General features: G+C 36.9%; 1 protein-coding gene and 1 pseudogene across 1 annotated transcript; both read left to right on the forward strand.

The window, feature by feature from the left end:
* Positions 1 to 1,415: 1,415 nt before the first annotated feature.
* Positions 1,416 to 16,870, forward strand: LOC109076581 (annotated as a pseudogene).
* A 1,705-nt stretch (positions 16,871 to 18,575) lies between these two features.
* ppp4r2b (protein phosphatase 4, regulatory subunit 2b) lies at positions 18,576 to 24,193 on the forward strand. The gene is made up of 9 exons (XM_019092276.2): positions 18,576 to 18,732; positions 19,970 to 20,051; positions 20,519 to 20,689; positions 20,875 to 20,968; positions 21,484 to 21,521; positions 21,614 to 21,688; positions 21,770 to 21,910; positions 22,126 to 22,445; positions 22,532 to 24,193. The coding sequence occupies exons 1-9, from the start codon at positions 18,609 to 18,611 to the stop codon at positions 22,858 to 22,860; spliced, it is 1,374 nt and encodes a 457-aa protein (XP_018947821.1). The 5' UTR covers positions 18,576 to 18,608; the 3' UTR covers positions 22,861 to 24,193.
* The last annotated feature ends 164 nt before the right edge of the window (positions 24,194 to 24,357 follow it).

Raw genomic sequence — 24,357 nt, forward strand, 5'->3', positions numbered from 1 at the left:
TTTAGCCTATATTATATTTATATTATTATTTTCTGTCCTGTTCTGTTGTTTAGGCTATCTGTTCTGGGCGGGTTTCCTCGATGTAGCCTAGCATATCTTAGCTCTTAAAAGCGCTCTCACGTGCAAGGTTATAAACGTTAGTCGCAATTCCTCACGCTGCTTCCAAAAATGTAGGCTACTGAACTCATAGAACGCGAGAATGAGTCGCTGTCCATTAAGCTGGCCGTGCTGAACTAGGGCTATACTAACCTTATATTGAATCGTATTCTGAACGTTTTAACCTAACAATCGTCATCTATTTGTGTATTAGGAATCAAGACAGGTATTAAAAAAAAAAAAAAAAAAAAAAAAAAAAAAAAAAAATTATTATAATGACATTTTATATAGATAGATCATTGGAGCTAACATTATTGGGTAGAATGTCATTTCTATATAGATCATTGGAACCGTATCCGGTCGGCAAAACAGCAAATTTCAGCGCTGTCTTCTGTTCCTCTTTTAGATAAAACCCCCAAGTCTAAAGGCCCGTTCACACCAAGACGATAACTATAAAGATAACGATAAAGATATAGTTCTAAAAATCGATTTTCAGTATTAAAGAACAGCTTGGCGTCCACACCACAACTATAACGATAAAGACAAAGAAAAGCGATATCGTTGGAATCACTTTCGCGTTTTTTTTCCAGCTGATGAGCGAAAAAAAATTGACAGCCAATCAGAATCCATCCTGTTGTAACGCGCTCGAGAATTTAAAGCGCCAGACGAAGCGTCGCTTAGAATAAACAGAAGATATCGATTCGCTGGTGTGGGCGCTAATATCGAGTATCTTTATAGTCATCGTTCTTTGTGTGAGCGGGCCTTAAATCTTTCATTGTCATTCTATATAGATCTTTCAGATTTAGGTCTGGATTTCCATGCTACTATGATGTTGCCAATGCGTCAAAAAAATATTTATCAAACGACAGTGCCCCCCCGCCGATGATCCAATGCCCCTCCAGTAGATCTGCTCTGACGCCGACTCTGACTATAATATTAATATAATAACGTTATATGATGAATATGAACAAATATAATGTTTCACATCATATGGGCAAACATAATAATTATGTAAAAAAAAAAAAAAAAAAAAAAAAGTATATAATTTGTATTTTGGTAGAGCGCTTCCCCTACGGCAGCATTAAGGTATTACGTTGTGTATGACAGAGGTATTACAAGTATTACGGTAAGGAGTGTAAGGTCCGCCTTCAGAGATTCATTTACTTGTGATATCGGCGCTAAGCTCAGCAGCATCGTCTTCTTCATCATCACAGTACAAATGAAGAAGTATGGCTGCACACTACCAAACATGTCCCCTTTTGTTTTAACCAGAGCCATGGTTAAAAAAACACTTCCAAACGGACAGAACACATTTCACCATGAGGATCCACTGCAAGGTTGTGGCGATCGCGGTATGTTTCCTGAGGTTTTTCTACTTTTTGTACTTTTTCGGGGGGAACGCTGCGGACGAGCCGCCACTGAAAGAAGTTGCGAAAGAAAAACATTTTCAGTCCTTCAATCATATCGAGGATATAGCACCGGCGAAAGAAAGCGAAACAAACCAACAAAGAGCCACAAAAAACCACCGAAACTAATCCGCAAAAGAGCCGAAGTTGAGCAGCAGAGCAGGAGGGAATGTCATCGCAAAGACTCGGTAGGAAATTCTTCAAGTGCAACATCACGATCAACAACCAGTTTGATCAAAGCAGGAATGTATAATTATTTGTTCCAAGTTGTATTCTAGCTGTTTATAATATAATATAATATAATATAATATAATATAATATAATATAATATAGATACATAATGCTGGTTTTCCTTCTAGTGAAGTTGATATTTAGGCGTCCTTTCAACTCCCTTCTGTGCACATGATCAGTGTTTTTAGTTTCTCAAGGGCATTTGTGACCTCAATGTGATTTGCAAATCATTTGCAACACGATTTAATACCAATCCATAAGTCACTGATCTTTTTCCAACTGTCAACACAGCCAATCCAATCAGACATTGCTTTCAAAAGCCTGCTTTGGCAATGGAGACTTAGGCAAGAATGTACTGCACTGATTCTGCAATCTTAATGTAACAAGAAGGAAACCATGCATGACACAATTTTTGCACTATCTACATCCAGAATACTATGCACTAATGTTTTAAATCTTACCAGAGACCAGTGTGCATTGCACGCGCATGCTGCAAAGCTGAGTCCAAGAGCCCCTGTGTGCATCTCAGCCTCGATTATCTCAATTGTATTTTCATTATGTTTTTATTAAAAAGGTCACCTTGAATGCAGTTGCCCATTCCCAATGGGTCTCAACAGAGGACAAAATCAATGATTGGTTGTGCTGAGTGAATGTACACGCTCCCTTGTGAGTGGAGGATGGAGTAGTTTATTCATCAAGATGATCAGCCTTTTCCGAGACATAATTAAAAGAGTTGTCACATCCATGCTTTAAGTGAACTGGAGATTGGTTTATTTGTGTCAGTATTTTTCTAGTGTAAAATCAATAATGTCAAGGTAGGCGAACTAGACAGATGTCTTTTTTAATAGTGTAAAATCAATCCTGCACTGAGGATGAGTTTAATATTCATTGGTTGTCTTCTTTCAGCAAGCATATGTTATCACCCTTCTGACAGCTTCACATAAATGCCACTAATTGCACTTGTGAGATATCTCAACCCTTTGACCCTCTTGTTGGGTTTCCAGTAGTGATCCGTCTTGATGTCCACACCCCTGTGACTGCTCTATGCTGATAAACCCACAATGCAAAGGGGCAACGCAGCCACAGGGAAATTAGTTAAACAGATCCACCATACAAACAGGAGAGTTGAGCGGGTGTTTTGGAAAACTATATACGTGTTTAATTCCTGGCTCCCTAGCAGAGGAATCAAGTAGAGGAAGGAGGGAGGATGAGCAAACCGTCTTGTCTCGTATGACCTGTTGTTGCTTTATTTGGAAGTGATTAACTCTTCTGCACGTTTTTACTTTTTTAAGTGCATCCTCCAGACGTGCTTCCTGTCTCGCTGCTGCAAAACACACAAATGTGTCCCTGATGATACGTTTCATCACGTACAAAGGGCCCAGAGGGTCTGTTTTGTCCCGAGGGCTCTAACAAATATAAAACTTTTGATCCCAATCTCTAATTTCTTCTTATTAGCTAAGGTTGTATTATAAAAAGAATAGATCACCAACAAGTGCAGTTTCCTTTGTGTACTTAAAGGGATAGTTCACCCCAGAATGAAAATTCTGTCATTAATTGCTCACCCTCATGTCATTCCAAACCTGTAAAACCTTCATTTCATCTTCGGAACACAAATTAAGATATTTTTGATGAAATCCGAGAGCTTTCTGACACTGCAGAGACAGCAACACAACTGCAATGTTCCCAGAAATGTAGTAAGGACATCGGTAAAACAGTTCCTGTGACATCAGTGGTTCAACTTCAATTTTGCGAAGCTACGAGAATACTTTTTGTGTGCAAAGGAAAAAAAAAAACATTTTATTCTACAATTCTTCTCCCTGAGTTACCATCTTCCGCCATTATGAGAGTACCACGCACGTATGTACACACTTTCCCCAGAACGTAATCGACTGTAATCAGCATTGTTTACATCTAGCATGCATGCTTTCTCCTGAATGTAGACAATGCTGATTGAAGTCATGTGATCATGGTGTACTTTTATTTATTGCCTACTTTTAGCTTTTCACTTCTGGGGATTGTATTTAGGCTTAAATTCATGAAAGTTTTAAACTTTTTTTATAAACAAGTTACATAACATGTAAGAATCATATGGAAACAATATCACAATGGAACAATCTATTGGGTTTTGTCGAGGGAACGACACTCTCAGGAAAAAAGGTACAAAAGCTGTCACTGGGTTGGTACCATTTCAAAAGGTACACTTTTGTACCTTTTAGTTTTTTTTTTAGGTACTATTATTTACACTTTAGGTACTAATATGTACCTTTATGGTACCAATATGGACTCTTTAAGTACAAAGTTATACCTTTTGAAAAGGTAAAGCCCCAGTGACAAATTTTGTACCTTTTTTGTCTGAGAGTGCAGGGTGATGTGATCTTCCAAGTTGGCCAACAAAATCGACATAATATTGGCCTTTATTGACTTTGATTGTGCAGACATTGTATGGGCATTTTTCTAAATATCTTATTTTATTCCATAGATCATAGAAAGTCATACAGGTTTGTAATGACTTGATGGGTGAGTAAATGGTGACAGATTTTTTTCTTTTAATACAACTAAGTAAAATTACACTTGGGTAAACAAGGTGCAGCTGTACGTTAATGTTCCTTTCGCACCCTTTTGTAGGCAAAGAACCTGCTTTACTGGAAAGGTGGGTGCTCATAATACACCTCTCTTGTGTTTTGCCAAAACCACAAAACACCACTGCACACGTTTCTGCAGCACCTAAGAATAAGTGTCTACTAACTGTCAAACGAATAGCTCGATCTGTCATCTGTGATGCAGCTATGACTGGAGGCAACTGCCGCGTGGCAGCTACATTATATGAAGCCATAAACATGTCACGGAGGAAGACTAAACTCGCCTCCATTTGTGTGTGCTTTCTCTCTAGCCTCTTTATCACAGTTTCTACACGGAACACAGATATCTCTCCATTGTCACTCGTGCCTCTCAAACATGTTGATTCCTCCCCTGCGATCTTTATCTTCTAGCCTGGAGCACTCTAACGTTTTTCACTTCAGGTTTTAAAGTCAGGGTGCCATGGAACAGCTTTGGCTCTGCCAGGACAAGCACGCAGACATTCTGAAGAGGGGAAAAGTGCTAAAAAATTTGGACATAGTTTATGGAGGCGGCTGCATAGCTCTAGTCTAGAAAAAGCACTGACTGAATTCCATGCACGCAGCCTTGCAGGCCTGGATTGAATCAGCCATCATATTAGCATTCTAATATGCTGTTTTTTGGATCATTGTTGGATTTAGCCTTAACGTTTTTTGTTTTTTTGAGCCTTAATGGTTAGCCTAGAGATTAAGATGGAAATTGGATGTTGGGGCGGTGGGGACCTTCGCTGGCTTGGTGGAAGGTGTGGGGTTTGTGCATCGTGCACTGAAAAATCCGTTTAGGCCGAATCTTATTGCTGTAAGTGTTGGCTGTTTCAGATAGCCATCTGTCCAGTGGGACAGATCATTGGATGAAAAACATTTGCTTGCCTCACAAAAGCAATTACAGTTGTGAAGTTACTTTTTTATTATTACATTTTTCAAAAAAACAAAACAAAAAGTAAGAATCCTGTTTCATTTTCATTCATTTTTAGGTTGCTTTTAAATTGATTTCATATTGGTAGTCTGTTTCACTTGTCTGTGATCAGTTGTATTGCTTTAACAAGAATCCCAGTATCAGCCTTAAAAGGCTCCCCCCCCTTAGGGAATTTATGATCATATAAGGAGTTCACTATTTAATCGCCTTATCAGTGTCTAAATGTTTCCAGATGTGTCCACTCAGACTGCAAGAATTTTTATAAGCTCAGAGTCTGTGAACATTTCATGTTGATTAAAAATGGTACCAAGTTCAGTAGTGTTGGTCGCATGCTTCATGCATTATGATCAAAGCGTAAATGCCTCTCAGTGTTGGACAAATGACTGCAAAAAAAATGAAAAGAATAAATTGTTTGATATCATTCAGTCAGACCATTGATGCAATTCCTGTTGTTTAATTTTGCACTTCTGTAAACAAGGGGAGGCTTTTTTCCACAGGAAAACACAGCCATCAAAACAGATTCTAAAGTCTTTTGTGATACTAGTCATGAATAGCGTTTACTCATACATGTTTAATGTTCTGTGGACTGAAAGTGTTAATTTCTTATGAGAAAAATAAAAAAAAAAAAAGACATAATGGTTCACAGGTGAATCTTTAAGTAATTTAAACTTATATTTAATATTAAGAGCCTGAAAAAAACTAAGCGTTTAATCGATAAAATCGAGTATTAAACTAGTGGTACTAATTTAGTAAGCGATTCGTTGCTAAATAATGTGTTATTTGCCGTAAGCTGCTCATTGCATCGCACCTATTTTAAAGCTGCCGGCTTGACCAACGTGTGGCAGTAATGCGCCACCGGAGGTTTACTCAGCCAGTACCGCAGGAGAAGCAGCGAATAGCCCAATAGTGGCCGCGTTTTTATGTCACGTGCTTGCCCCGCACAGCGTCGCAGCCATTCGCGTATGGGTGAGGCAGGCGGCAAGTGGAGTAAGCTCAAGAAAGAAAAGAAAAAAGTGGATAGATAAAACTAAACGAACGAAGTCAATCCAATGTGTGGGAGAACTTACTTTGCGTCTTCAAAAAAAAGAAGAGTAATGTAAACTGCGGGTTTTCTGCGGCAGGAAACAATCCTCTAAAAAAGAGCAAGCTAAGCTGACACATTGGCATTTGACTTTTGCACTGCAATGCAAAGTCTTCTTAAACTAATGACGTGAATAGTGTTCTGCCTCATTTCCCACAGGTAGCGAATTCCTGTCAGTTCAGGCAATAAGCTGTTTTGTTTAACATTTTATCGCTTTATTACATTTTTGAATTTTGCATGTTAAAAGACCACTACATATTTAAATCCGATGAGATGAAACACACACCGTGTGCAAGACTTTATTTGTGCAGATTCTGCAGTACAATGTTGTTTGCAAAATGTTCTCGTCGTGTCGTAAAAAGCTGAGAACATTGACTTTAACATTAACATTAAAGCTTTGTCGTTTACCGTTCATAATTCAGTTCTTGCAGCATGAACTGCTGATGAGAGAGGTTAATGTTTAAAGATGTATTTGAAATGGGCACTTTTTTTCTAAAGATTCACTGCTCTTTGTCCACACGCAGGTTTTTTGTTGTGTGTGTCAATTTTTTTTTCTGGACAACCTTCTGATGGATTTACTTTAATTTTACTTTAAAATGTGAGTTCCATTCAGGTTTCATGCCATGGCAATTTATTCGAAGGATTGTTTTACAATTTCACACCATAACTAAGCTATAAAGCTGTTTCCCAGGTATAAGCTGTGTGTTTACAGGAAAAAAAAAATAAAATGCAATTTACTGCAATTTTATTCTGTTTTATTCTTATTCTTTGTGAAAATATGTTCGGAAAGATTCCTTAATAAGCTTTGTTCGGGATGTTAAACTACTTTAAAGGAGGGCCTAAGGACTGCCATGGTGAAAACATTACTTGAAACCTCCTTGTGAAATTTGCTAAGTATGTATGGGTCAGTGTTTTGATTGCAGAAGAGTTTTGGACAAAGGATAACCATCACATAATAAAACACAACTCCAGGTATGTTTTGATGAGGATATGACAATGCAAAAATGGTTTTAAAATCTCTAAAAAGTCTATGTTGAATGATAAAGCCCTTTGTTAATAATTTTACTTGGGGAAAAAAATGGGCAAAAAACTAAAATATAAAGTACATAAAACCGATTCATCGATTAATCGTAAAAAGAATCGACCGATTAATCGATTAGCAAAATAATCGTTAGTTGCAGCCCTATTTAATATAAATAATTAGATATTTTATTTATTATTAAATTAAGTTCGCCCTTCTTGTGTGGTTGCCATCAAGTTACTTGCAAGCTGGTCTGACTCTGACTCAGAATTGTTTACCCTTGATCATTTAAATGAGGTTCTCAATGTGCCAGAGGAACCGTGTGCAGGCAATAAGGAATATTTCACCAGTGTGTTGTCTCATGGTTTGACCCAGCTGATTTGTACCAGATGTTTTTGTTGTTGATGTCACACTTTGGATGAGTTTTGAGGATTTAAGATTGTTTTTTTGTTTTTTTTTTACCTCTAGGCAGGAAAAGTGAGGTGGGGCGGCCTGGGTCAAAGGTCACACAAGCAGAGGATGTCATGCACCTGGCAGTGGTGGCTTGTGGGAACCGTCTGGATGAAACGCTCAACATGGTGAAATCAGCACTGCTCTTCAGCATAAAGAAGATCAAATTTCACATCTTTGCAGAGGAGGACCGGCCCGAACAATTGAAAAAAGGGGTGAGAGCGTGTCCCATGATTCTTCATCTTTTCTGTGGCTACCAGAGGTTTTTGATGTTGATTGGAATGTCTAGCAGACAGGTGACCTACATTTTTTTTTTTTTAAACAGTGATTTGAGGATCTATACTTATCTAAGGGATATCTTTATTCTCAGAAAAGCAGTTCAGTGGGTAACTGGATTTTAGTTTCTACTGAAAAGAACATCTTGCCGGCTCTCCAGCTATTTAATCTCTGCAGTGGGCTATATTTTACCTCAGACAAAGCTTCATCCTCTAACTATGCAGCTCTCTTGGACCGAAAAAATCTGGCACAGATTTCAGGCATAATTTTGTGATGATTGCTTCACTCTTTTCCTTTAAAATCTAGATGTAATATTCCAGTATAATAATAGGTTGTAAATATTTGCTTTGATAATGATTCAGTTTGATTACTTTTTTTCCAGGTTATTTATTATTAGAACACAAAACTTATTTCATATCTTTGCTAAGGCAAACTCACAATTATTATCACTTATATTTGGGGTTATGGATCTTTTGCAAACCTCCAATAACAGCCAAATCACAGTTGCTCTTGTTCAGGTGATACTTTTATTTATTCATGTGATATAATTATTATTGTTTATAGTAATTCTAAACGATTATTTTGATGAATGTCTTTTTACACCTTTTGCACCCAAGGTTTCTTATTGTATTTAAACAGGCCTTTGACAAAAACCTTGAATGTCAATTTTATTGTACTAGTGGTTTGTGGTAACAATGTCAGGCTAACCCTGAAAACCAGTCTGGTAAGAAAGGTAATGTGAGAAACCTCTGTACATAAATCTATCGATCTCTTGCTCTTATCACATTATTTGGTTTCTAGTAGAGTGGACTTTGTTCACAGTCCTAATCATCTGCAGTGTTTCTCTCCACAGAGGGACTGTTATTGAAAATAACAGTACATTGTTTTTTTATGCTTAGACAGCCGATGCTTTTTGAGAAGTGCCCTCTGGCCTAGAACTGATCTTGATCTAGTCCTGCACCGTATTGCTGCAGATAAAGAAAACTGAAGGCTTTGAAGAGCTATGGAGAAGGAATGCAATGTCATGTTTGTTATTCAAAAGATTTCCTCAATGTTTTTCTGCAGCCTTTTCGGCAGTAGTTATTTGGCTGTCAGCAGGATATTATAAACCGGTAGTTCTTAACTGGTGGGTTATGACCTAAAAATGGATTGCAGGTCTGTTCTGATGGGGTCGTTGACGGCTGGAAAAAATAATGCTAAATGAGAATCCAACTGTATAATCATGGATGGTTAGAATCGGAAAAATACGATGATTTTTAACATTTCCTAAGAACAGGAAAAAAATGCTTTAAATGTGTTTTGTTGTTGACGTGCATCTAAACAAATTCAAAATTAAATTTAAAGTTACAATAAATACTGTGAAGTTTACTGTCAATTGGTATTATGGCTAATAATAATAATGTATTATTTGTATTCATTTTTGCTATTTGTTTACCCAGTGTGTGTTTCATGTGTTAAACTGTTTAATGCTTTTTGAAAATATTTTCTGATACCAAATAAGTTTCCATATTGCTTGAACTTTGCAGTTTTTGGTGATATTAATACAAATCTTTATTTTTTTAGATTTGTATTAATATCACTTTATTTGGTGATATTAATACAAATCTTTATTCTATCAAATTTTTTATTTTTTTGGCATTGTGTACAACAGGGGTGTTCAATCCTGGTTCTGAATGGCCAACATCCTGCAAAGCTTAACTCCAACTTTCCTACCTGGAATATTGTAGTAATCCTGAAAACCTTCATTATTTGTTCAGGTGGTTTTAATTGAAGTCGGAGCTAAACTACTGTATGCCAGCACATTGGCCATCATCGAGCAGGATTGGACACCCCATCCCTACAATAAGCAGTTTTAGTACTGTATTGTATTGTCTCTTAATGCCCAATGCATCTTTGGGACTCACCCATGCAACAAAAATGGCATTCTATAAATCACAGTTCTTACAAATATTACAAAATGTTGCTTTTTTTGAAGAAGAAGAAGAATTGGTATAGGTTTCCTCACAAACTTCTCTTTGCTGTCACCTGTAAGCAATAGATGTGCGGTTTACTGAAGCCTGACAGCCATGACATTGACTGATTCTTTCAATTTCCTCTCACAGTTCAGTCAGTGGCCTCAGACGGTGTCCTCCAGGTTCCACTACAGCATATATCCAATCACCTTCTCTGTGGGGAATGCAGACGAATGGAAGAAACTCTTCAAGCCATGTGCTGCCCAGAGGCTGTTTCTTCCTGTAGGTTCCTGCCACTGCTTAATGTTCTCTTTTCATTTGTTTGTGTTTTCCACCTCTCCACACTGACTGTAACCAAGTATTTCCTCTGATATCAGGTTATCCTGAAGGACGTGGACTCACTGTTGTACGTGGACACAGATGTTCTTTTTCTCCCGGCCTATGGATGACATCTGGAAGTTTCTGAAGGCTTTCAACAGCACTCAGCTAGCTGCCATGGCCCCAGAGCACGAGATCCCTAAGATCGGCTGGTATAGCCGCTTCGCAAGACACCCCTTTTATGGAGTCACAGGGGTCAATTCAGGAGTCATGCTAATGAACCTCACACGGATTCGTAGCACTCTGTTCAGGGTGAGGAACAATAGTATTGACTTGACATTTTTGCACTTTTTGCACTTTCATATGCTCAAATATATATATATATATATATATATATATATATATATATATCTATACCAATATGTTGCTGTTTAGCTCTGCTTTTGATGAAATTTCCAAAGTCCAAAATCCTAATCCACAAACACTAGAGATGCATGAAATATCAGTACAAGTTTTCAGCTAATATGAGATTTTTTAATTTATTAAATTTCAGCCGATATTTTTACGTATCACTTACACTTAATTTTTAAAAACACTTATAATAAGTAACACCAAGAAATGTAATCTTTAGCAAATTTTAAAAGGGTTATATGATGCGATTTCAAGTTTTCCTTTGTCTTTGGAGTGTTACAATCTGTTTGTACAAATACAGTATAAGATCTGTAAAGTTGCAAAGACTTAAGTCCCAAACCCAAAGAGATGTTCTTTACTAAAGTTAAGACTCGTCCACACCTTCCTAAAATGCCTCACTTAAACACGCCCCCACATATCTACGTCACTGTGTTGGCCAATCAGAGCACATCACGTTTTTTTAGAATGATGAGCTTTGTAAAAATCGGCGCGTTTCAGAAAGGTGGGACAGAGAGGAGCAACAATAATATACATTATGTGGAAACTAATGTTTTTTTTAACCTTAAACTGCATAAACACATTGCATTACACCAAATACACAAAATAATGTTATTTTAAGCAGTCATATGACCCCTTTAAAATAATTATCTATTTTATACTATACCTCATGTTGTTGTTCTAGCAAATGACTGATTATAGTTTTTGTGCTTTATTTTTAATTTATTTAGACATAATACCAATTTAAATATCTTCCATTTAATGGTTCTATAACTTAAATAATTATAATCAGTATTAGCTAGAATTTTAATAATGATGCATCTCTTTTAAATATATATTTTCTTATATTTATACATTTTAATTACAAATTATGTTTGTGAAAATTTTAGATTTTCACAGATTTTTGCTTAACTATATTTTTTGTGCTTGATTATTACTAGATATTGCCAGTGTTTTCCTCGTGTGGTTTGTATCTCTTTTGGTAGTGGGCTGAAGCTTTGTCGTTCACATGTCTTCTGAGGTTTCTTTGTGCATTTAAACCCTTTTAACCTCGGGCTGTTTTTAGTAGGCAGTGATGGAAGTCTACTGATTGCCATCCGTCGAGAGCGAGTGGGTGACAGCAGTCTGGATTAGCATATTTCTGTAACTCAGCTAGAAGTGTAATTTCCAACCCAAGCACATTTTCAAGGCTGTCTGAGGGGACAAAAAGGAAATTTCTTCTTCTGAAAAAAACCTCAATTTCCATATCAACAGCTGTCTGAAAAGTGGCTGCCAGACTCACTGTTGAGGAAAATAACCTGCCACTATTGATTTTACAGAACAGCATGATCGCCAGCGGTCTGTCATGGGAAAATCTGCTTCACCCTCTCTATCAGAAATACAAGAACCACATCACATGGGGAGACCAAGACCTACTCAACATCATCTTCCACTACAATCCAGGTATAAGACATGCTTGATAATGATGTGTAATTTGACAACACTAGCAAAAAAGGACTATGGTAATTCAGTGGGGTTTTTTTGGACATGTACCATATACTATTAATACCATGTTTTTGGAAATGTGCCACAGTAATACCATGGTATTCTTTAAAATATCTTGAAACATCTTGCAAATACATAACGTATTTTCCGGACTATAAGTCGCACTTTTTTTCATAGTTTGGCTGGTCCTGCGACTTATAGTCAGGTGCGACTTATTTATCAAAATTAATTTGACATGAAACAAGAGAATGAACCATTTCTACAGCCGCGAGAGGGCGCTCTATGCTGCTCAGTGGCTCCTGTAGCATACCTCTGAAACATAACTGAAAACAACTGAAAACTGTTATATTAACTTAAAGACAACTGAGAAAGACTGAATGCAAACAAAATGCCCCCCAAAAGAAAATCCTATTCTGCAGATGACAAAACTGTAAAATATGGTAAAATATGCAGCCGATCTGATAGGTTACAGGAGCACGAGCAGCATAGAGCGCCCTCTCAGAGACGGTAATGTTTTCTCTTGGTTCTTGGTACTAAATAAATACTTATAGCCCAGTGCGATTATATGTTTTTTTTGTTCCTCGTCATGTTGTATTTTTCCAGCAGTTCATGATGACTATTTTTGGACTGATGCGACTTATACTTAGGTGCGACTTATAGTCCGAAAAATACGGTAAGTATATATCAAAATACCTTGGTTTTAGCATATAATACATCCATTATAAATTTTCAAACACAATATCCTAAAAATCCAAATAATATAAATACTAATCGCAATAATAAATACATCATAATACATGTTCTATATTAATACTGTTCAGAATACTTTGGCTTTGTGATCAAAAAGGACATTCTGTGGTCAATATCAAAATACGCAGTATTATCATGTTCTCGCAAATGTAACATGGTGGTTATATGAAAGTATCAGTACCGTTGATACTATTACTGAACCTTAAAAAAGTAAGAAACCAATTCTTACCCAAAAGTAAGAGAAGTTTTTGAGTGCATCTTTGAAACTGGCATATAAACCTGTCTACTTTCCTTATTTTTGCTGTTTTGCACTCTAGAGTGTAATAGCAGTAGTCTAATTATGTTTTTTTTGCTGGAGGCTTAAATCCAATTTGAAAAGCTGTTTTACTTATTTTTCTTGTGAAGCCCTGCAGCTTTTTTATCATGAACATCTTAACTAACCTTTCCAACTGTGATTGCTATTTCTAGTGCAGAGCCAGGTTCTATGTGTTTGACCTGATATGTCACAGGAAAAGTGTTTTTTTTTTTCTTTCTTTCTTTTTCAGCTCCCTCTTTCCTTGCTCTCCTGAAAGTTGCTGATTTGTCTGGTTTTTATAGAGATAAAGCCCTTTTGTGTCGGTAAATACTTCTGTTGACTGGAACAGGTGTGACAGATACTGGCAGGTGCAGTTATTAAGATCTCTGAATTGGTGAGACACTTGGCAAGCATAGTGTTTGTTTGATAACTCTAATGGAACGGGTCCAAAAGACTAGACCAACCACCAACAAAAATGAAGACACTAAGCGCATGTGTTGCATGGGTATGTTATCTGCAGTTTGGATAAAATATTGAATATTTGTCTTTGTGTCTGCAGAGTGTCTGTACACAGATTTTTGCTTAACTATATTTTTTGTGCTTGATTATTACTAGATATTGCCAGTGTTTTCCTCGTGTGGTTTGTATCTCTTGGTAGTGGGCTGAAGCTTTGGCGTTCACATGTCTTCTGAGGTTTCTTTGTGCATTTTAAACCCTTTTAACCTTGGGCTGTTTTTAGTAGGCAGTGATGGAAGTCTACTGATTGAAAAAATGAATGAAGACACTAAGCGCATGTGTTGCATGGGTATGTTATCTGCAGTTTGGATAAAATATTGAATATTTGTCTTTGTGTCTGCAGAGTGTCTGTACATATTCCCATGCCAGTGGAACTACAGGCCAGATCACTGCATGTATGGAAGCAACTGCAAGGCTGCGGAGGAGGAGACTGTATGTCCATTCTTCATGGTAACCGTGGTGTGTACCATGATGAGAAGCAGCCTGCCTTCAGGGTGGTGTATGATGCCATACATGAGGTGAGCTGCCACTGTCTCTTCAGGAGACTACTGTATGATATAAGTAATAGAATGGCTGTTAGACTAGTAATAATAGGTTGCCAATTTTACAATGTGAAGGTGGCACAGAAGTGCTTCTGAAGTGGCACTTAGGTGGTTTTACCCAGACTGTTTAATGCTGCGTAGATGTGGCATAAATGCATTTCCATAGCAAGTATAACTGTATACTTTGATATTAGGGTCTGGGGCGGGTCAGAGCAGGCTTCATTTAATCTGACATTTATGTAGAATTGCACCTTTACACTGAATTTTGAGCAGGCACAGAGCAGCCTAAACTCTGCTGTGTAAAGACACCTTATGTTATGCATTGTAGCATTAAAAATGTGACTCAATGGCAAGTTTTTTTTTTTTTTTCAAATGTTGTTGATTTGATGCTCAAGAAATTTTTCTTATTATCCATGTTGACAGCATACAACACAGTTGTATTCTGTTTTTAATATATTTTAAAATGTAATTTATTTCTTTGAAGCAAAGCTGTATTTTCAGCATCATTACTTCAGTGTCACATGATCCTTCAGAAATTATTCTAATATGCTGATTTATAATCAGTGTCGGAAACGGTTGTGCTGCTTAATATTTTTTGGGACCTGTGGTACTTTTTTTCAGGATTTTTTGATGAATAAAAATTTTAAAAGAACAGCGTTTATTCAAAATATAAATTTTGTGTTGCAATATACACTACTATTCAAAAGTTTGGGGTCAGTACATTTTTTCTTTCTGTTTTTTAAAGAAATTAATACTTTTATTCAGCAAGGATGTGTTAAATGGATAAAAGGTGATAGTAAAGACTTGTATTGTTAGAACATAATCTTAACTTTTTATTCATCAAAGAATCAAAGAAAATATATCACAGGTTCCAAAAAATATTAAGCAGCACAAAAGTTTCAAAACTCATAATAAATCAGCATATTAGAATGATTTCTGAAGGATCATGTGACACTGAAGACTGGAGTAATGACTGATGAAAATTCAGCTTTGCATCACAGGAATAAATTATATTTTAAAGTATATTAAAATAAGAAATCAAAATAAGAAATTGTAATATTTCCCAATATTACTGTTTTTTTTTTCTGTATTTTTGATCAAATAAATACAGCTTTGATGAGCCTGAGACACTCCATTAAAAATCTTTCTGATCCCAAACTTTTGAACAGCACACACTCTGCTGTTCAGAATTCAGTCAGATATGAAATGTGGACCTTGTTCATTGTGCCTCAACAAACAAACCAAAGCAGTTTCATGAACACTTTGAAATGTAATGTATTTCATCTTCTCTTTCAGTATCCTTTTGAGGAGAACTTGTTCCAGTCTTTATTTTACCCTCTTCAGACTAAGTTCCTAGACACAGTTAACACCCTTTGTGGAAGGATACCACAAGTATTCCTCAAACAAATCGAGAAGACCATGAGGGCTGTTTATGAGAAAAAAGTGGTGCGCCGTGTCCGACTGCCACGTGAGTAATGAGCCTCTACTGAGTTTCGGTATCACAAGGAAGAATCTCTGCCCGCTGCTTGGATCAGAGTGAACTTTTTCATCGAAGACGAGCAATGCCAGAGGCAAGCTACAGTACATTTGGTTCATTAGGCACAGTATGAGCTTCATGAGCCAGAGGAGTTGGAGATTCAAGTTGGAACAGTTTCTTTTGAGCTGGATGGAAACAGCAATGCAGGATGAATGCAACCCTAGCGAAACCATCAAAACTCTTGAGAGAGAGTAGTGAACAAACGCATTGAGTGTCTCCAACTGTGGGTAACCAACCACTTGAATGTTCCTGAGAGACTCGTTGGCAAAGCTGTTTTTAGCCAATCCAAAAATATGGATTCAGAGCTGTTTATTTTACAACTGTGTTGTACCATTTTTCAGCATCTAGTTCATTATGTCTTGTATTACGCAATTGGAGCATTTGTGTCTCACTTGATCTAATTCTTATATTTAAGTGGCTGCACCAATTTGTTTGTGCATTCTGCTGCTTAATAGCATGAGATAAGGCCTTGATTTCGAGCCACAAAAATGAATGTAGCATGCAGAAACAACCAAAGAGAACTAGCCTGTAGAGCTTAGTAAGATGTACATTCAGTTTAAGCACAGCCCTAATGGTGGATGTTCACACTGTTTACATTGAAGATGACTTGCTAGTAAAAAGGGGCCTATTGTTGTAATGTTGTCATTGGGATTTGAATTTTAATATATATAGAAAGAATTTCACGAGAAAACTTTTGGCCTTTTGTGAGAATTACAATTAAGTCTGTTGTCCTGTATATTGATATGACAAACCTATTCTGATGGACATAATGAATTTGATGTTGAATTTGTGGTGGAATGTTTTTTTTTAAGGTAATCTGCAACAGTTTGTGGGAGCTACGCAAAGGGTCTAAGTGTTAAAGGGATAGTTCACCCAAACATGAAAATTTGATGTTTATCTGCTTACTCCCAGGGCATCTAAGATGTATGTGACTTTGTTTCTTCAGTAGAACACAAACTGAGATTTTTAACTCAAACCGTTGCAGCCTGTCAGTCACATAATGTAAGTGGATGGGAATCACGGCTTTGAGAGTCATAAAACGTGCACAAACAAAACCAAATTAAACCCTGTGGCTTGTGACGATACATCGATGTGTAAAGACACAAAACGATCGGCCTGTGCAAGAAACTGAACAGTATTTATATAGTTTATATCGTCAAAGCCATGATTCCCATCCACTTACATTATATGACTGACAGACTGCAATGGCTTCAGTTAAAAATCTCAGTTTGTGTTCTATTGAAGAAACAAAGTCACCTAAATCTTGGATGCCCTGGGGGTAAGCAGATAAACATCACATTTTCTTTTTTGGATGAACTATCCCTTTAAAGTATTTTTAGCAATATTCAGTCCAGTCATGTTCAAAGAAAAAAAATTGTGGGTTCACCCTGCGTTTGTTAGGAGTTTGATTTTCTGCCATAGTGGGATTGAAGTAGCTAATGTGATCATTTAAAATAAATCATATGTGCCGATTAGAAAGGTTTGTACATCATAACAGTATTATATTCATAAAAACAAAACTATAATAAAAACAGAAAACCATACACGGATGTACAGTTTACAGTTAAGTGCACTTTGTAATAAATGCTGAATTTAGAAAAAAGGGGGAAAGGGGGAAAAATGGCTAAATTAGTTTAACAAAACAAACTCTCTGCACCCAATATGAGCAGTTTACCCATTTCTTATAAAAAAAAAAAAAAAAAAAAAATATTTTGTGTAACCACAGCCTGTTCATTTGTTGACTGCTTCTGTGTGAAAGTATGAATGTCATATAGAAAGCAGAGTGTGTTGTGATGTGTGATTTGATATGTTCATTAGCACAATGTGCTTAATTATATGTGTGACCGGTTTCCAGCCTCCTGTCACTGGTCTGGGATCAGTGATGACATTTCTTTAACTGGAAACTCGGGAGACTTATACATCTCATGTTATCTCTGCGTCAAGAGATGCACCAGCGATGTTCATTGTATCCAGTGTGCTTTTCTGTCTTTCTGATCGTCTTACACTGTATGTATTATTTCCCTTTTTATACAAAACTGTGTATGTCAGAAATGTAATAAATAAATATGCATTTAATATTGATTTAGCTTTGTCTCATTATTATTTTTGCATTATAAAAATAGATTTTAATACAGTGCTATGTAATACAACTTATTTTTCAGACAGTATATGCTCAGGAAACTATTCATAATGAATTTCTTTAAGAACGTTTTAAAACTCTAAATTATAAACATTGTAATTAGCATTATAATATATTAGATGGTTTGGTTACTACAGTAAATTTTGTATGGGGAGAAAAACAACAGGCTAGACGTTTTACAATAAGAAGCTTAAAACTGAGAGCGAGATGAGTCATATTTGCGTTTAAATAAACATGAAGATGAGCGTTCGATTATAAATAGGCTAATAATTCCAGTCAGACTGAACACAAAATTCAGGCCGTGTTTCAAAACCTTTTCAACCTACCTTGACAGCATTTATGGGCATAAAGTTTGTTCGAAACGCGCCTATTGTGCTCAAAAAATGTTGTCTACATAGGCAGCTCACTTCGTTTTGAGTCACATTTCCAAAACGCTTTACGTCTACAAATCCCCAAAAATGATGTCTAGCTAGGTAGGTAAGCAGCTCACAAGATTTTGAGACGCAGCCATGCTGTTGCGCAACAGTCCCGAAGCGAGGCCGGCAGTGACGTCGCAGACGCCGCCATATTGAAATGTTTCCCCTCTTCTCCTCTTCTTCACTGAGCTCACCAGCAGCCATCAGCTCTCGCTTTCCAACTGGAGACAGGGACAACAGCACAGACATGGAGACAGACACTCTTCTGGAAGCTCTTAAAGGTGCCCGGTTGTGTGTGTTGAGGTGGTCTGCGTGAGTTTAGAGAGGAGTTATATGTGCTTATAAGCTGGTAGTGTGAGTTAGCTAATGTTAGCATGGCCTGTAGCTAAAAGGCTTTTCCTGTTTTTCGAGGTCTGTTGTGTGTTAAGAGCAAATTAACAGGCTTCTTTTTCCTATTTTATGACTAATATCACGTTTTTTTTGGCCAAAATGACGGGTTAGTTAAGTAAAACGTTAATAAACAAGACTATTGTAGATTGAGATAACTAGTTAGTGGTCTGGGATTATCTAGAGTTGATCTGAGTATATTACACGTCTGTTTATTCATTGTTAACTCTGAAATAGTGAATAATTGAATAATAAAGTACGATTTTCTTGATAAGGTTTCTTTTATAACGTGCATTTTTTTTTCGGCATTTACACCTTGATAGACGTTGTACTCGGTTCTACTACTAACTTGAATATTATTATTTCCACTGTTATTTTTGTTATTATTGCTGTTAATAATTTCACATTCTTTATATATATATATATATATACATATAAATGACAAAGCTCAGATTTATTATACAGTACCTATATATATATATATATATACCCAGAGTGGTATTAATATTTTTTGTGATTTAATGACAAAGCTCAGATTTATTATACAGTACCTGTACTAATTCTTATGTAAGTGCGTAAGGAAAATGTATTAATATTTTGTTATAATTTTCATAAAAGTTCAATGCTGGACTGGTCATAGTTTTCCTTTAGTGGTCTAAGTAGGGGTCATAAAGTACCACGAGGTTGTGAATCTTGAGAATGACTAGTAACAAGATGTTTAGGGTCATTATAGTTGTACTGCTTACTTTATTAATTCTTCTTGGAAAATAATGATATGTTCTAATTTTATATGTTTTAACTTTAATAAAAGCATGCATATTATTCCAAGACCGATTATAGATGTTGTTTAAATAGTTTTAGAAAATAAAATGTTGATTTTGGAGCTTGAATATGATTTAAACCTAGGTGCTCTGTAGTTGTTCTCATTTAAAAAATGAGATATAGTTAATTAAAAATTAATTAAAAATAAAAATTTTTTTTTATTTTTTTTCATGAAAGCAGATGTAAATCAGAACTAGAATGGACTAACTAGATTTCGAATTGAAGGTATTTTAAAGTTGCTTGGATTGCATCCAGTAAAGATGTTAATATGAAATCCATAATTCAATCTTTTTATTGTGTTTGTTGCAGATTTCGACAAGAAAGTGAAGAAAGAGTCGTCTCCGGTGTTGGATCAGTTTTTGTGCCATGTTGCGAAAACCGGGGAAACCTTGTAAGTACCTCCAGATATCAGTGAGTGGTCTAAGAGGGGCATTGAAACCCCCTTCACCTTTGTGTGACCTCTTTTTTAGTGGTTTGTTTATAATCACAAAACTACTTTTCTTGGTAACACCACAAGGTGGTTTATTGCACTACCACAGCACTTTTGGTTTTGTTCCAAAACACACTGAACCTTGTACTTATCAACTGGATCTGCTTTAGATTACCTGTTCTCATTTCATAAAGTAATTATGAGAATACATAGTCAGACGCATATCAGAAGATCGAATCTGTGTATGTCTCTGGAATACCTGCTTCTGATTGGTCTGTAGACTTCTGTAGTCAATTATTTTTGCATAATGACCATTGAACTGTGTGGCAGTGTTTATTTGATCCTACATAGTTGTGTTAGTTTCATATTTCACTCTGGTCTCTTTTTGCAAAATAAAACAATTTCAACTGATTCAACTGCCTTTTCAGGGTTTCCTGGTGTCAGTTTAAAAGCTACTTCATATTTAAACTGGAGAAAGTAATGGAGGATTTCCAAGCATCGGCCCCAGAGCAGCGAGGGCCTGCTAACCCCAACGTAGAGTCTGTTCCTTTTGAAGAAATGAAGGAGAGAATTCTTAAGATAGTGAATGGATACAATGGGTGAGTAACACGCTAATTAATTGCATAGTGTGGTACTATCACCAATTTTCCTTTCAGAAAAGCACTGGGTTTGTCCCTGTCTCTTTACCCCAGAGCAAGTGTGCCATCTTCTTGCTGTTGAATATAACCTAGCCTACACCGTTTTGGAGGATGCGGCAGCTAATTCAAACATTTTCTCAATCCAGGATCCCATTCACTATCCAACGCTTGTGCGAGCTGCTCACTGAACCTAAGAGGAACTACACAGGGACAGAGAAATTTCTCAGAGGGGTAGAGAAGGTCAGTGTGTGGTGCGTTTTCAGTTTAAGAACTAATCTGGCCAGATGGATACTGTTTAGTTGTGTGTAGTGGTGCACTTTCTATAAAATACTTTGAAGAATCTTCTTCAACCTGTTCTTATAGAGGACAGTCCATTCTCAGTATGTTCAGTTTGTATTTGGATTTTTATTATAGTTTTGCTACGTTCCATCCAAAGTTAAATGTGAAATATTATCACTTGCTATCTTTGACTTCCATAAAGGCATGCTATTGATTTATGGTCACTTGTATTTTTTGCAGGTGTTTGATTTATAAATCTAAAGGATCGTTTACAGTGTTTTACACACCTCAATTGTTTACAGTTTGCTAAATGGGTTTTATTACCATGTGTTGGAGGAATTATGTGCTTAAGTGATTTGATTACCTTCCAAGCCCCACATTTTAAATATTCACTCATACATTTTCCCATAAAGGAGGTTGTAAATGAATTTGCATTGTTTATGTTATTGATACCGATTGTTTCTTCTCTTCATCAGAATGTGATGGTGGTCAGTTGCATTTATCCTACATCTGAGTAAGTAATTACACTTTACTATTAAAATGTAAAGTTACTACATATTAGTTGAACACCTAGATATCTTGAATCTATTTCTGGCCTCATTGTAGGAAGAATGGCTGCAGTGGTATCAACAGAATGAATGGAGTCATGTTGTCAGGGAACACATCTGCCTTTACAGAAAGGTGAGGAAAGTATATGGAGCTCAGGACTAGTCATTAAAAAAAAAAAAAAACCCACAAACTTGATTTCCCTCTATATTACAGGAAAGTAAATGGTCCAGGAACGCCCAGACCATTAAACAGACAGAAACACTCCATGTCCAGTTCACTGGCCACAAATGGCCTTCCGGACAGTACAGAGAACAAAGAAACAAACACCGCACAAGGACACAGCAAATCGGCCAGGTAGGCTAAATGTGCCATTGTATCTCATCTGATCATCACTCAAGACCAGAGATGGTAAACAGCAAAAATGAAATGCCAAGATTTGCATAAATGACTGGAAAATAGTAATTTAGTTGATGATTGAATCAATGAACATGTTCACTTGTTTTCACATGATATAAAGCCCCAAATATCCTTTACGTTAGAGAAATACAGAATATATCTTTGTGTTCCAGTGATGCATCTGTATCAGGCATTGATTGGCCTCTCGGCAGCTCTGTAAAGAACAAACACTTAGATGATGAGGAAGATGAGGGAATGGAGGAAGAGGAACATGAAGTAAAGAGGCTGAAATTCAACCAGGATGGCAACGATGAAGAGGAGGATGAAGATGAAGTAGACCAGCAGGTTGTCGAGAGACCGAGATCTACATCAACTAATAGCTCCTCAGATAAGTCAGAGGATGCCGAATCACCGTCATCCATGTTTCAGGAGGGCAGTGAGGAAGAGGAGGAAAGTAAACCTCGTGGATCAGCTGGAGACGCTGAGGACCAAGGTATCATCATTCCCCCCGCCCCTTTTCTTTTAGGTTGTTTACACAATACATAAAGCACTTACATATTCTATTCTTTGCTAACGTAGAGCCTTCCAGCACACAGCCCGAGTGTCCTGCGGCAGATTCCAGAGAAGCTTTTACTGAAAGAGAGGTTCCTTGTGGCTCTGATGACTCCTTAGAAGAGCCCAGTGATATGGACCAATCAGAGCAAAGAGCCCCAGCGGGCGTGGCCTCTAGCCCTGAGGTAAGAGAAAGGGAGGAGCCAAGTGAGCAGGTCAGCAGCAGTAGCACTGATGAAAATGCCTCTGGACCCACATCCAGCAGCAGTAGCGTAGAGTCACCCACAGAGGGCGACTCTGGGTCAGGGGCCCTGGACTCGGAGAGTGCAGAGGAGGAACCAATGGAGCAGGACTAGAAGCCTGCAGACTCAACAGTAACTGAGTGCTTTTGTGGAGATTCAGACACACACTTAAGTGGCCTTCCACAAAGGCCATCAGAATCAACATCCAACCTACCGCCATGCGCCTTTTGGTCGAGAGTCCACCTAACTTCTCCAACCTTCCCAAACGGACACTTTATGCAGATGTACATAGGATTTTATTGCTAAAGTGAAGGTTTTAAACTGTCTTTTTTACAGTTTTTTTCCCCCCCCTTAGTTGCATTCATGTCATCGGTTTCTGCCTGTCTGTTTTGTCACAGAGCTTAAAGCGGTTTGACTGAAGTTTTTTGATGTCTAGTAATCACACTGTCAACTGACATCATTAGAAGCTAGTTAAAGAAATATTTATGATTAAATACAAGTTAAACACTGCACAGCTGTAGCATACCTTTGGTTACTACAGGAAATGATTCCAACTCAGAAAAAGCAAAAGCGGAAGTTGCCTGCTCATAGACTTTTAAAATAAATTTATTTCAAAGCAAATATGTTGTCATAATTTATAGCATGGCTGTTGTTGTTAAAGCTTAACTTGTATTTAACCATTAATGTTTCTTTTAATATTTAAGTCTTGGTTCACGAGAGTTTAATCTGTATTCAGTCTTGTTCTAAGCTTTAGGTCGACTAGGACATGTCTCGTCTGCATTGGTGTATTAATATTTTAGTCACCTAGTGTCAAGCATCGGGGCAGTGGAGTTAATCGTCTTGCTCTCTCTGAACACCCATAACTGGCTGCTGTTCAGGTTACGTTCCAAGCAAACACAAGCCATAGCTATCTTTGTTCTGTTAAATGCTTCAAGCCTAGCGTAACATCGTTTCTTTCTGGTCGTTTGTGTGTAACTGACGGAATGTAAAATCTCTTTTCTCACTTTTGTATTCTTGTGTGGTCTGCGCTGCATTGAAAGTGAGTGGTTTATGTCAGGTACATTTACCTCTTAATTCAAACTGATTTCATGATTCACGTTAATTTATACCAGCATTTCAGTCTCCTGTTTTATGAGAAGTTGTTTTGTTTTTTGTTGTTTTGGCAGGTGGTTGTTGACTGCTCTGACTAGCTCAATTACAGTGTCATTTGTGGCAGTCCAACCCCAAGTCGTCTCAGCTGGCTGCCGTTTTGCAGCTGTGTGTTTTTGATATTTAGAATTTTTAAATTTCTGTAAAGTAGTGTTTTGTAGAGCATTGTGTTTACTGCCTTTTGTGCATCCATATATAATTGTATAATTTTTTTTTTGGCGTATTATTATTATTATTACTGAATGCGTGTGATTTCAATACAGTATTCAGACGAAGCAATAAATGTTATTGTTTTAAATGTTTGGAAGACCCTTTAATTTGTCAAACAAATGTTTGTTTCATGTTTGTCTATCTGTCTTGTTTTATTTCATAGACGTGTTTAAGGTAAACTTGATATTTATGTAAAGGTGTACTTATAATTTCATGAATCATAGACTTTATGATGTTTAGAGAAGTAATAAC

Source organism: Cyprinus carpio, chromosome B6 (assembly GCF_018340385.1).
Source record: "Cyprinus carpio isolate SPL01 chromosome B6, ASM1834038v1, whole genome shotgun sequence".
NCBI classification, from domain to species: Eukaryota; Metazoa; Chordata; class Actinopteri; order Cypriniformes; family Cyprinidae; genus Cyprinus; species Cyprinus carpio.

Excerpts from the sequence above, each read along its gene's own strand:
- ppp4r2b (XM_019092276.2), top strand. The coding sequence starts at position 18,609 with ATGTTTCCCCTCTTCTCCTCTTCTTCACTGAGCTCACCAGCAGCCATC. Across the intron at positions 18,733-19,969 it reads TCTTCTGGAAGCTCTTAAAG|ATTTCGACAAGAAAGTGAAG; the intron begins GTGCCCGGTTGT and ends TGTTTGTTGCAG. Across the intron at positions 20,969-21,483 it reads TTCTCAGAGGGGTAGAGAAG|AATGTGATGGTGGTCAGTTG; the intron begins GTCAGTGTGTGG and ends TCTCTTCATCAG.